The 14,185-nt window shown below is 43.2% G+C and overlaps 1 protein-coding gene across 4 annotated transcripts in view; it reads left to right on the top strand.

Moving 5' to 3' along the window:
- Positions 1-14,185, top strand: part of LOC128760488 (zinc finger protein 385A-like) — a 33,407-nt gene that overhangs the window by 17,451 nt on the left and 1,771 nt on the right. For 3 of the 4 annotated variants that reach the window (XM_053867925.1, XM_053867924.1, XM_053867927.1), the window contains 5 exons: positions 4,338-4,483; positions 7,010-7,120; positions 12,653-12,827; positions 13,114-13,425; positions 13,910-14,097. In XM_053867925.1, the coding sequence (XP_053723900.1) occupies positions 4,338-4,483; positions 7,010-7,120; positions 12,653-12,827; positions 13,114-13,425; positions 13,910-14,097 (932 nt within the window). The remainder of the gene's footprint in view (positions 1-4,337; positions 4,484-7,009; positions 7,121-12,652; positions 12,828-13,113; positions 13,426-13,909; positions 14,098-14,185) is intronic. The other variant, XM_053867928.1, reaches the window with a different exon arrangement.

The following is a 14,185-nucleotide window of genomic DNA, read 5'->3' as shown; positions in this document are numbered from 1 at the left end:
ACAGCAGGTTGGTGTGTGAGCAGCGCCGCGTGTACGTGTGTGTAAATACCACTACGTGAATCCTGGCGTGGTGATAAATTCTGTCTCTGAGCGTCTGTTTTCCTTTTTTGTTTACCTCTTCTGCATCTCTTCATTTCTGTCCAACTGCCATCTCACAAAAAATCCAATAAGCTATTACACAGGCATTGATCTCATTCTCACCCAAACATTTGCATTAGAAAAAAAGGTGATGGGCTGAGGTGGGATCGGCGGGAGGGGGGAGTCAGAGGAAACACGGGCGCTCGCTTATTTAGTGGAGGAGGGTGGCGCGGAGTGGATTTATAGAGTTTGGCAGCACTTTAACACTTTGACTCTCCCCAGAATGTGTCCAATCAATGCCCTTCGCGCTGCTGGGCTGCTGTTGAAGCGCCGTGCTATTCACTTATCTGATGTCATTGTAAATCACTCTCCATGGTGTCGCTGCAGTGAGCAACAATGAGAGCACTGGACGCTCCAATACATCACTCTTACCAGTTCCTTGACTGGGGAAGCAGAATTATCATAAATTAGCTGAAAAGCTGTGACCTTCAAGCGGTATTGTGGCGTAAAATGAAGCGCGGATTAACCGCAGGCCTGCCGAGGATACGCTCCACTAACCTTAATGATTATACCTCTCACTGCAGGAGATGTTGTCGTCTCCTTATTTGCATTGTTAACCAAGCCTTTAATTGCATCTAATACAGTTTCGAGGGTGATAAGTATCGTTTGATGCAGTAGAGTAACGTGGCTCCTGTAGCTACAAACAAGTGAGGCTGTTCAACCTCTAAATCTTGATGCTACTAAAATACAATTTATTTTTAAAGATTTTTGTTTCCTGAATTATGACCATGTTGCGTCTGGCAGAGAAACACAAGAAGATGTGTCTGAGGAATACATTGTTATACTGTTAGTGTTTTGTGTAGTGTGTCTTTACGTTCCTCAGCAATGTAGCTATAGGTTTCCCTCAAACCAAGAAATTAATTTCTATATCTTCTTGTGGGAGCTACCAAACTAAAAGTGAACGTGATTGAAGGTAGTTGCAGCACAGCTTTCACTATACAGCTTCTAGTTGCACCCTCAACTTCTGTATTGTATATAAAGCTAACAGATTGTCTACAATTGTACCTGAGGAGTGCACAGTTCTGAGTTTATTTCCGTGACATAAGAGATGTTTATGAGACGCATTGGGTCCGATCTCAATCAAACCAAATGGTTACATGCTGATGGAATCATGCTATTATCTGCATTATCTAGGCTATTATCTAGCTATCACAATTACTGTAAATTCCAGACTATGGAGTGCACCAGAATATTAGGAGCAAACGCAAAATATCAGATTGAAAATAGATCTTGTTCATCCACAAGCCACACCGGTCTATAAATTGCGGCTGCAGTGGTGCTGTCTGCACCGTAGAAAGTGGTGCACCAGGCTTAAAAATGCCGGGGGATCACTTCTAAACTAGTTTTGAAAACGGGCTCCAGCATAGAGACTGACTCATGAGACAAACCGGCCACTGTTCTGAAGTTGACTCAAGAACTCCTCACATCTTTTACTGATGTGTCTGAAAGTCCGACACCACAACTGGTCTCAGCTGCTGCTTCTTGTCTCCGGTCCTCCAGGAGATCAGCTATGTTGGTAGAGCAGCAGACACACAGGCCAAACAGCGCATTTTGAGCGCTTTAACGTCAATAAAACGCCTGTGATTTCATTGGTTTGATGTGACTAGGCTAAATATTTTGGCCGCGTGACGCTCTTTAGCCTGTCAAAACCCATATATTATCCACAATATTGTATAAGCTGCAGGATTCAGACCGTGAGAAAAAGTAGTCACTATAGTACACTCCTACTGTTGGACTGTTAACATGTATTTCAAAACTTGAACTCAACAAATGGGAAATAATTTAACAATTTAACTTTTGATTGACGGTTACAGATACAACTCAGGAGGTGATAACTGCCTCAGAGGGCTCTGAAGAATCGGTGGCAGGTTTGAAGGTCAAAGTTGCGGCGACCCCATGTTCACGTCTTACTTCTTCTCGGTTGTGCTGGTGCCACACATGTAGAAATGAAAATAGCTGCAGCTGCCTAACACTCGGAAAGACTGAAACAGTAGAGGATTGCCAGACCAGAAGACATCCCTCCTTCTATTTGTGATCTTGACAGCACATTCTTCCCTCGCTGCCGCCAGTGAAAAGATCCTCCACTGCTGCAACTAAAATAGCTCTTTCTTCCGCACTTTCGGACCACTTTTCCTTTTTATATCGGACAAATTGTTCGGCACTCATTACAAAGCAATGCGATGATTGCATATAATCTCTGGAGAAAAGATTATACAAATTCTCCCCGCATTGCTAGATTGAGCCCGAAGCATCTTGCCGCTTTTACACTAAAGAGATGAATAACTACAGGAAGCCGGGGTGGAATGGGGAGAGTGAGGAGGATGAGGATGAGGTGGAACAAAACACACGGTTGCTGGAGTAAGGAGAAGTACACATGGGGGATAGAACTGGGGATGAGAACAACGCTTAGCCAGAGTGAGAGGGAGAAAGTGAGAAAAGGCAGATATCTGCTGCAACCCAGCTGTGAAGCTTAAGGAGCTTAGCCCCTCTGCCCATCACAGAATGCTCAAGAGCAGGCGTTCGCTGACGCTGAGCCACGAGCGAGAGCAAAACCAGCAGAAGGGGGAAGGTGGCATCTCACAGAGATATTAAAAATAGTATACATGTGAATGTTGCTGTGATCATAGCTCTGTAGAATACTGTTCTCCTTGCATTTACGAACTGGATTTCTTTGACGCTTGCAGCTCAATGGGCAGGAAATTGTAATAAATTGGCCGAAGATTTTTGCTTTTACTGTTCCGCGTTTGAACACGTTGCATCAGTGATTGAGTCAGTGAGCATGGGATGAATGGAACGCAACAGTAGAACTGATGAAAAAAAAAACACCAAAGGCAAAAGATTGTATATTTAAAGCCAGAATTTACAGTCCAAGTCGAAACTGAATTATCAGAAGCCGAAGCAAAAAGATTTTTTTGTTGTCTCAACATTTTTCGAACGAGATGCCCAGAATGTTTCAGTCCCGTTTGGTCACAGATCAGTCATGTCACTGCTTGTCACCCTTCCTAGACCCACTTGGACTTTGGGAAATCAATTTTAGAAAGTTCTTGGCAGGTTTCAGACTCTTGCGACAAATGTGACTCCTGTCTGACACCATTTTAACATGTTTAAAGTTCTCACAACATGACAGCCAGGCTACGGCAAGACATTGAGAATCCCAACGCACTGTCGTCGCCAGTCCATACGCTCCCTTGCGTATTGCGCATTTTATTTGGACTAGCCCACAAACAAGTCACTCTCACTTCATGAATTCTTGTAGCCCAGACAGTGCCCATATTTACTGTATCCGGACCTCATGTTCATGCTCTGATAATATTTGACTCATAAATTATCATAATTGTCAGTTTTTTCCCTATTCAATATTAATTTCAGTATTCTATTATTAGGGTTAATTTTATTTTAATAAAGGAGTAGTACATATTTTATTTGTGATATTTGGGCCAGATATTATTATATATTTTATTTTTTTAAGTGTTCAAATTTGTATTCCTACTTAATCACTCAATTCTTTTTCTTTTAGAAATTATCATATTTTTATTTACTGAATGTTTTTGAATAATTGAGAATGATTGTGAGGTATTTATTCTTAAATAATAAATACAAATAATTTTGACAAAAAAACATCTTTCTGCCATTACTTTTTTTACTTTTTTTTTGCCAATATTCAATATTATTTTATGGCCATTCACTTCTTGTCATCTTGACTTGTTTGTCCAAAGGAGGCTGACGGTAAATATTATAGAATCGAGGCCTCCATAGATACCATTGTGTTTGGCACAGTTGAGCTGATGTAGTACACCAACAAGCAAAATTCATCCAGAAAAGTATACCTTTGCTCGGTTGGCAGACTGGACAGCCCAATATCAGTGGTCTGTGGCAGATGGGCATTTTACAATTTCTTCTAATAGATCATTTGTGTGGTTCTCAATGGAGGTTGGTTTCATAAAAGAAAAAAACAAAGCTTGGACGGGGGACGATGGGAGGGGCAAGGTCATCACTAGAGGTCAATGGGTTTTACATACCACAAACAACGGTCCATTTTCCCCTCCTTCGACAGGCTAATTGTAAGTCGAAGACTTGTCTTTACTCTGTCGAAGTGGCCCAACACACAATGGCAACTGTATATTTCAGTGTTATCGGGAAAAGATCTGTCAGATACACCCAGCAGCTATAAAACATCAATTTGTTGTCTTGTGTTACAGGAAGTGTAAACCGCCCGGGGCCGGTCCCTGCCTTCCTCAGGAGCCCCCCTGTGCTCCCCCCACCCCTGGATATGAAACCCTTCCTCCAGTTCCCCCTGGAAACACCTCATGCTGCTTCCATCGGTCTCTTCCACAGCTTTAACACAGTGAGTGTCCGGAGAAATTCCTTTAAGCGTGAACACACACGTGTTGGTAAACAGTGAGCTTTGTCATTGTCACGCTTCACAAGGCGGAGGGGTGCAGTGCAGGTCTGGCGGAAACACAGTGCTTTTGGAGGTCTATAAAGATAACTCCAAGGCACCTGCATTGATCAAAATATTATATTTAAAGGTTTTTTATTTGGGTCTATGAGTTGTGTTTTATGGGGTCAATAATGTCCAGTCAGCCACCACAGACATGACAGTGAATAACACACTCATTGAAAATGACAGCTGTTTATTTTCTATTCATTGAAATGAGTTTCAGCATAATTGGGAATGTGCCAGGAGAGTGTTCCACTGCAATAAGATGAATAACAGCTAATCAATGGAATAAGAGGCTCCAGCGCTGTGTTCCCTCCACTCAGCATTTTCTGGGGTTGGTTCTCATTTCCCGATTGGGTTTCATGTGAAGGTCAGACTGGCGACACACACAAACACCTACATCAATATGCATTGCTCTGCATGTTCTTGAGAAGAATGACCCCTAAGCACTTTACTACAAGACCCGTTCTGAGACAGGTCACACATGTCAGAGCGACTAAATATCTTGTGTGTTCGGGAAATGAAACCATCACTCATGATATAAAAACCAGGGATGAACAGTCTAAATTATGTACTGCACCGCTACACGCACTTGGCGAGAGCGCGCGACTTATTCTCACAACCGTGGGATAAAACGTTCAATAGTAACAGCAGCACTTCCTGTTTACGAGCCACGCATTTAAAAACACAGAATTGCCATTTACAAGGACAGTTTAAGACCATCAATGTTCGCTGAGTGCTCTTGAGGTGATTGGACGTTGACTGTCTACATCGGTTTGCAGCTCCTCTCTGCCATCAAACTTTGCTATTGCTCAGCCAGCTGTTTCACTAATATTTCTTCAAAGAATAGAACATCACTATCGACATGCCACGTAATGTAGATCAGTTATATTTGGGTGAATGATGGGACCGCTCACACTTGGACCAGGTCAAGATGATGTGTGGGGACCATTTAGTCGACAGTCTCCAGTAAAAAACCCATTGGGACACCTGAGGCGAGGGCTGCGGTTGGCCAGTGAAGTGTAAGGAAACACCAGAAAAAGAACATCAAAACAAAAGCATAAAAAAATATATACGCAGATGAGACAACAGGGACAAAATAAGCACATTAAGAAGAGGGGAAAACATGGATGAAATGGGAGCTAGAAACAAGGTTAAGAGCTGGACAAACAGGACACAGTAATACAAGTGACAAGTGAATATATGTTGAAATCTAAACCGAGGATAAAAGGTCTAAAATTTAAATTTAAAACTATAAAGTGTCTGTTGGCATTTTCCCATCGGGGCGACCACAGCCTCCACCTTCACCAGCATTGATCAACCCCGAGTCACTCCAGTCCTCTTCAAGTCGTCACTTACAACATCAATGAACCTGTCTTTTTCGTGTTCTTTTCCCTGGTATCTCCACCTCCAACATTCATGTCCAATGTCTATCCATATAGCCAAACCATTTGGCCGTCGAAGTGTCGAAACCCAGCTGCCCACTTTTGAATGAAGATGAGCATATTACGGTTCACATTTTCATAACTAATCGAGCAGAGCTACATTCGTAGATCCAAGCTGAAGTCAAACGTTCAAAAAGTCAGGCAAGTGACAACGAGAAGAACAAAACATCGTCTATAAATATTTCTCCCAATGAACTGAGGAGGGGTTAAGGTTTGCAGACCAATTATATCATTTTCCCCGGTGCCTTGAGCTGGAGAGCGTAAACAGTCTCTCATTTGGCAACGAGCATCCTCAGTCTGAGGAGGAGATGAGAGGCTGCGTAAAAACCACAGCGTTCTTTCGTCTTCTTAATGAGGGCAACACCCAGCAAAAAAGCCACGTCTGCTGAGCTCCTCCAATGGCCACATGAGTTTCTCATGAGAGTCAACTGGGGTAGAGGGAAAATAGAATGAAGCTTTAACCGCCACTTTAACAAATCATTTTGAGCCCTTTTTCTTGGAATTTTGATCTGTAAATGGCGCACATGCGGATGAATGTTGGGAAAATGTAGCCATCTGCACCTCACATGAACGAGCTGACTACAACACAGCACAGCAAGAGAGTCACAATGCAAACTAAACAAGAGGTGATGTCTTTGAAAAGTTCAGCTTGGACTCATCTATATCAGGGGTCAGTACTACTGTGAGGATCCTGAAGCTACAAAAACACTCATAGAAGGGGCCATCACTTTGGTAGGACGTACGGCTTGTGATCTTATATTTTTTTGAGGCTTCAATTCAACCCTGAAATTGTAACCACAGCATCAATTACGGCGGTTGAACTGCACCTAAGAACACATGGACAACAGCTGCATCAGAGAAACACATGCAGGAGGTCTCTCTTTTTGAACTGCTTCTCCCTCAAACTGCTCCCCAGTCAGAAACACTTGGGCAGGTAAAGTACCCTGTTGTAGCCGAAAGTCTTCAGTGACCTCTCTTTCCTCAGATGGACCCCGTCCAGAAGGCCGTCATGACACACACTTTTGGGCCCCCACTGGTGAAGACAAAGCGGCCGATCATCTCCTGCAACGTCTGTCAAATTCGCTTCAACTCAGAGGTGAGCCATTGTTGAGGATAGATGTGTTTCCAACTGTGAACAAGTGTTTGTCCAAAATTTAGAGGAGCTTAAAACCTTCACCAGGTTCTGCAGGCTTTGGATTGCTGACCACGTAACGGCGTGACGCACACCAAAAGAAGATAGATGGCATTTAAAGGTTGAGAGTATCACGGTTACTTGTGGAGGGAGTGAAAATCTATTCACTCAGTACACTTCATACATATTATTTAATACATCCTTTCCAAGAATCTTGCAAATGTCAGATAAGAATCGAGTCGTGCTTAAGGTTGGCATTGAAATACTATATAGCAATTCTGTAAAAGCCATTATGAGAAGGAGGGTCGGACCAAAATACATCCAGAAGAAGTGAAACCTAAGATGAATGATTTTAATGTGGTCGTTGAGCCGCAGAGGCGTTAACTTCACTGGAAACACAAATAAGTCATAATATGGATATCCGACGCCGACGCCGACTTGATGACATGATTGATGGGTTACGAGTTTGACACTCACATTTTTACAAGTTGACATTTGTGTTTGTGTGTGGAAGGTTCCGCTCCTGCGGCACAGACAAGTGGATCCTTCAACAGTCGATTCCTCCACGTGTCTGGAGAGCGAGATTAGCTTCGACGTTTTTGGCTGTAAATGCTCTATTGATTTATCTGCATTGTCTACTGTCGGTTTAAAAACTCCCTGATTTCAATGAGCATGTGTAGGAACAAGCATATGGTCTGCGCTACAGGCCAGCTAAAAATATAAGAAAATTCCAGTGACAAGGCGCTGAATAGTTGAACTGGGAATTTGTTGCTGAGTGTAAAGGACATAAGTGTACAGGGTCATGTGAAACATTTAATTATATCTCTTCTCGTGTTCTCAGGAGGGTGGAAACTTACAAGCCTCACTTTGATTCATTCCGTTATTTACTACACCAAACTGATCTTCATACTTTGAGCATGTTCACAGAGAGCGTCAGCATAAAAATAGGGGCCAGCATGTGTTTATCTGCGACCCGACTGGGCCTGCAGTGGACTGTGAAAGGTTCAGCAGTGAGCCACCTGTTAGCCCTGTCTGCTCTTCTACTAGTGAGCAACGATGTGCATCTGCTGTGCCGCTGCTGCACTGCACTTTCCGGAGTAACCCGAGAGACTTAGCGCTAAAAGCATGATGGGCATTCTTTAATAATGAAGGAATACTCTGCTTACAGCACAGCACTTGTCTTTTTCTCACAGTCGGGCTGGAGAATGTCAGACAAAGATTTATTGTCTTCTCCTCCAGACGCTCTTCGATACTGAGCTTGCCAGATCTGCAGACGAAAAGCTTCAAGTTTGAAAGCCCAAACAAGTGACGTGGAAGGGGGAGCTTCTCACTTACTGCACATTTTAGGGATTAACAAGTAGTCACCAAGTGAAACTGCAGGCTGCTGGCCATGCAACTTTAAATGCCACATAAATGAGGTCGTATGATTACAGCGAATGACCAGGTTATGCCATCAATTTTTTTTCTTCCACAATGACAAAGCACATTCCACGATGACAATGGCTGGAGTCACTGGACTTCAATTGCAGGACTTTAACTTGGCATGCACCGAACCACATTTTTTCACTTCCGATCCGATCCAGAATATGAACCTCCCCATACCGACATTACTCCGATCCAATGCCAGAGTTCTGCTTATTATTTTCATCATTATTGTTGACAGTCTATTAGAAAAGGGAACTGGATTGGACCGGTCCCACCCCTAGCTATAACGCCCCTCACGCGAAGAAAAGTACCCCGATACAATAGCACAGGTAACGTGTGGTGCATTCAATGCCAAAGGTGGTCCAGCAAATTGTTAGCATGAGTAACATTTTTTGGCCTGGCAGTGTAACAAGCGTCAATGTAGCCACTTTTCGGATGCATGGTTTTTTCTTCCTCTGTGCATTATGTGCATTTTTCTATATATATATATATATATATATATATACATATATAGAAGTATTGCTCCGACAGTAAGTTTGAATACACAAAAAGATTTTTTTTTTGGTTTCAAATTGTATTTACGAATTGAGATCCGATTTTTTTTTTTTTTTAATGATGACGAATCTTTTATTTTTACGAGTTAAAAACTGATGGCACAGAAATGGTGTTGGGGGCGTGTCCTTGCTCTGTGGGTGAAGCCGAATCAAGACTAACAGCACTCAGAATCGCAGTTTTGAGGTGGGATGTTTAAAGGGCAACACGGATATTGTGATGCTGCAAACACTTAGTCACGTGGATGTCGGCGACAAAGTGCAGATACAACAGACTGCTCCAATCTACATGCTATTTAAGGCGCAACTTGCCATCAAACATGATATAAAAGAAGTAAATAATGCCACGCTGTATGATTCTGTGATCACATTTTAAATGTCCAATTTCCTTCGATGACATTGAATGCAACATCACTACTGGTTCAGCATCATGGACCGGAGAGTAAGGTTTTCAATGCAGCATGAAAAAAACACATATATATTTGTCCATATGGTCTTGTCCATCTGTAACATAGTAGGGTTAGTCGCTTTTATAATAATATCATGATAAAAAACTGTAATTTTAGCAAACCGTCATGCAGCTGTCAATTCAAAGTCTGGCCAGGGGACCAATTTAAACCTTTGATACAATCCATTGGCCCAGAGGCTCCATTCACTTCAATGAAAATCAACAAGAACCAAGGTCAAATGAAGAACATCATGGCCAGTTATTAACCACGGCAGTAAAACCAAACTCTGTCTGAGGACGGCCAGCGTCGAACGAAAAAGATGATTGATGATCCCGTCTTTTTACAAGTGCTGTAGGTGTAATACGCTATTCATTGGCGGCCTCTGAGGAGAAATTAGCCTGGCAGCGTTCAGCTCAGCTGTGCTGCAAGAATGACGTCACATGGTGCTGCATTAGCCGCCGCCACCACTGCAGTGCCACAATGGACACCTCTCTCTCTTGCTCGGTTCAGTTCCTCCACTTCTGCTTTGTTTGGAGACAAGTGTGTAACGCGCTGCACCGCTGCGATTTGCAAGTTGCTTTCGACATTTGTCTCCCCACATTAAGGCTTCTCTGTCTGTGGGGTTCACTGTATCATCTGTCCCCTCTGCTTTTCTCCACCCCCTCTTCCTGTCGCTGTCGTCTGTACCCTGATTTGGCTGCTAGGCGGGCTCTCGCTGCTTTCTGCGCTTTTGTCCCTTTACAGATAAAACATCAAAGCACATCCTGCTTAGAGAGAAAAAAGGAATTCAGGGACGTTCACTTGCTCTCATTTTCTTCCCCTTAAAACCCCATCTCTGCTTCCTCTGTCATCTAAATCGCTCCTCTCTACTTTCATCACCTACCTCTGTCTTTTACCTGAGACACCATTTACTTTTGAATCACTCAAACCTGCGCTGAGCTAATCTGGCTATTTCCCTGCTTTTCACTCCGACGCTTGTCTTCTTGACAACCTTAAAACTGAAGGTCACCGGTAGACAAAGTGGGCAATACTGATCCTGCCCTCATTTTTTTTTTTTATCTGTTTGGGATTATTTTATTTTTTGGATGACAAATTTGGAAATGAAAGGTCAACTGTGCTGAATAGCTGGACCCTCTCTGTGACATACGCTAGCTATAATATAACATTTGAGAGACAAGACAGGCCAGTGGACAAGGAGAATGTTTATCCCTCTGGAGCACACGAGTCTTCTGAGGACTTGTAGAGCCTGATCCCGTCCTCTAATTGCATGGCTTTGGGGAGCAGCAGCAGGCGGAGTCGGGTTACACGGGCCGAGCTATATATGCCTTTCTGTCATCACCAATCAGGACGGGGCTATATGAGTAACTATCGTTGGCAGTTAATTCCTGCGGCTTACAGAGTCATCGCGGACACGTCCCAGTGGTCCACTGTTCGTAGAGAAGAATCCCGCCATGTACCTGCCAGGCAAAGTACACAGCTTCTGCAGCCTTACTATTGACTTCACGAGAGTCCTCTAATCCCACTGGGCCCCACACACACACACACACACACACACACACACACACACACACACACGATTTAAATGACATCAATGATTCATAAAGTAACACTAAAATTGAAATGTGCAAAGTCATGCGTTGGTAGATCTTATACTGCTATATTTGCGGGGACTTTCATGCTTTCCGCAGCCTCTCACCTTAAGCCTAACCACCCAAAACAAGTGGCGAACCTTAACCAGGACAAAGAAGCAAACTTAAACCTTATGGTTTTGAAGACTTCATCCTCAAATTGAATCTTAATTTACGATTAAAAACACACACTCACACTGTCTGCAGTCCTTGGGTGGGAGTTCTGAATGCCATCATTTAGGGAACAGAACCTATTATTTGTGTCTGTTTGACTGATATTTAACTCCACACTATCATTTAAGATTGACACACTTCAAAACAAAAGCCATCCTCCAAGTCGTGTTGCTGGATTTAATAATGAGGTAGGACAAAAGCATTGAGTAAAGCAACATTAGTGAATTCACACTGGATGTTGCTTCTCCTTTTATATTGGAAGGATGCATCGAGAGATCTTCTTCAGCTGAGTCGAAATGCGAAGCGCTGGATTTACTAGTTACTAGTCTATGTTGCTTCATAAGCAACAGTAATTCCTACTGTCACCCACTGAGAAGCTGACCACTGTAAAGGAGTCAGGCCAGCTGGTCGGCGAACCTACATTAGAGTCATGGGCGGAGGTCAAGGAAGATGAAGAGGAGAGTGCAGGCCGGATGGAACAAGTGGCACAGACACAGGAAGCAAAGTTAGAGTGATCGAAAAGGACAAGAAGGGAAATGTCATAATGGTGTGTAAGCAGCAACGATTAAAATACTTTTCAGATTGAGTCAACAGGAAGGTTTCAGCAAGATTTATTATAAAAATAAATAAATAAATAAAATGCAGAAACGGAGACAAATAAAATGACAGTCTGAGGAAGCATTTTCTCATCTCTTACGTCTCCAAACCTTGACTGCAGTTTGGGTTTGGGTGAAGAAGTCACAGCTTTTCCACAGACTGGACATGAATAAGATAATCCCACCTCCCAATAAAGCTCAGCAGCTCAGCAGGCCAGTTCAGTGATTACACTGGTGGTGATGGACGGCGAGGACTCGACTGGACTCTAATCTCCCCTGACAGACTCATTAGACACTCAAGAAGTCATTTGCTGACCTAAAGCAAATATCCGAGATCTCATTTCTCCCATTTCGGATTTAGTTTGCAGCGTGACATATGTTTTGTCTGCTGCCCCTAAGTAGCCACATTTTCTTCGGTTCTAGCAAAGGAGATCGAAAGTACATTATTATGAGCACATTTTCACTTGGCTAATGAAAATCCATGATTATTATTGTCATGTTATTATTTCAGCTTTACATAAAACCCAGACATTTTCCGCAGATTGCTCTTTTAGATATTTTGAGCTACATTGCGTATAAGTGGAAGTGTGGTTACAGTTTTTAATAAACTTTGATCCCAAGGTTGAGAATTCATCACAAAGTTGTCGAACGTACTGTCGTGTTCTGCTTCCAGAGTCAGGCAGAAGCCCACTATAAGGGAAACAGACACGCTCGGCGAATAAAAGGCATCGAGACGTCCAAAACGGCACGTCCTCAAGATGGCGATAAGCAGCCCCCTCCCCTCACTGCTTCACCATCCCCTCCAGGACCCTCACCCTCCAGCCCAGAGCCAGAGGATCAGAAGCAAGGTCAGCCCTACATGAGAACAACTCACACGAACAACAGGGTGCAGATGTTGCATGAACCAAACGGCTAAGCATTTCTGTGTTTGGTAGTGGTTCAGGTGAAGTCTAGAATGAAATTTTTCATATTTTCATTTAGGTTCCATTTAAATGAAGTAACATATAACGTAGCGCAAGGATGCAAAGAATGCATGAATGAAAAGTTAGTGACCAGCCATAACATAACAACCACCAACCTTCAATGTGACTAATAAAGGTGACTGAAAATCTCATGTAAAAACTGTGTTTGCAGATGACAGCCAATCCTGCACCAATTCCAGCGAATCACCTCTGACCCCATGTCGCCTCCCAACTCCCACACTGACCTCGGCAGATGCTGACTGTTCTGTCGTTCCTTCTGTTGGCGCACCTTTGCCGTCCTCCCCCCTCCCTGCCGCCGTCCTCAGTGCAGACTCAGCGGTGGCTGTTGTCCCCGACACGCCGTCCCCAGCTGCCAGTCCGGCCTCTGGAGAGTCTGAGGAGGAGAAAGCTAAGAAGCTTCTTTACTGCTCTCTGTGCAAAGTCGCTGTCAATTCGCTCTCACAACTGGAGGCACATAACAAAGGTAGGTCAGTTTGAAGGATGAATGATTGATTGAACTTGTAACCTTTAGTTGAGTGACAAGTTGTCTCAACTTAATACAATGCCTCCCCCTAGTGGTAATAGCAGGTACAGTACAATTATTTGTATAAAGAAAGTTATTGAATTGGATTTGGTGTTTCTAAAACGGAGATTTGCTTGTTGTTGAATTGTTTAGCATTGTTTTATTTTAAAATATATATGCTCATTGTCAGGATCAGTGTAACCTGTACAGAATATGAAAACCAAAATTACACCCATTTTATCGCGCTGTCGAAGTTGACCTTCTGGGGCAGGATAAAAGTGGTTGGCACTTGGCGCATAAAGATCATGAACATATTCTAACCACCAGAGCAAGAAGTCAACACAGTCGGGTTAAAGTTAAAGTTAAAATTTGATCCAAACTCTGGTTGTTGTAGAACAATCCTTGTCAGTGGATTGATTGTTAAACTCTGAGTTTTGTCCGGCAGGTACCAAACACAAAACCATTTTGGAGGCCCGCAGTGGCTTGGGGCCCATAAAAGCATACCCCCGGCTGTGTCCGAACTCCAGCAATGAGCAGGGAGGGGAGCTGAACTCTGACCCCAACACTCAGGAACGCACCTTCCACTGTGAGATCTGCAACGTCAGAGTAAATTCTGAGCTGCAGCTAAAGCAGGTGAGCTCAGGTGAAAATATCTAAAGATACGATGAATTAATATCACTTTGAAGTAAACTTTCTGTGTTTGTTTGTTTTTGATGTTGCA

The sequence above is a fragment of the Synchiropus splendidus genome, chromosome 6, assembly GCF_027744825.2.
Source record: "Synchiropus splendidus isolate RoL2022-P1 chromosome 6, RoL_Sspl_1.0, whole genome shotgun sequence".
NCBI lineage: Eukaryota > Metazoa > Chordata > Actinopteri > Syngnathiformes > Callionymidae > Synchiropus > Synchiropus splendidus.
This window is presented reverse-complemented; position numbering and strand designations above follow the sequence as displayed.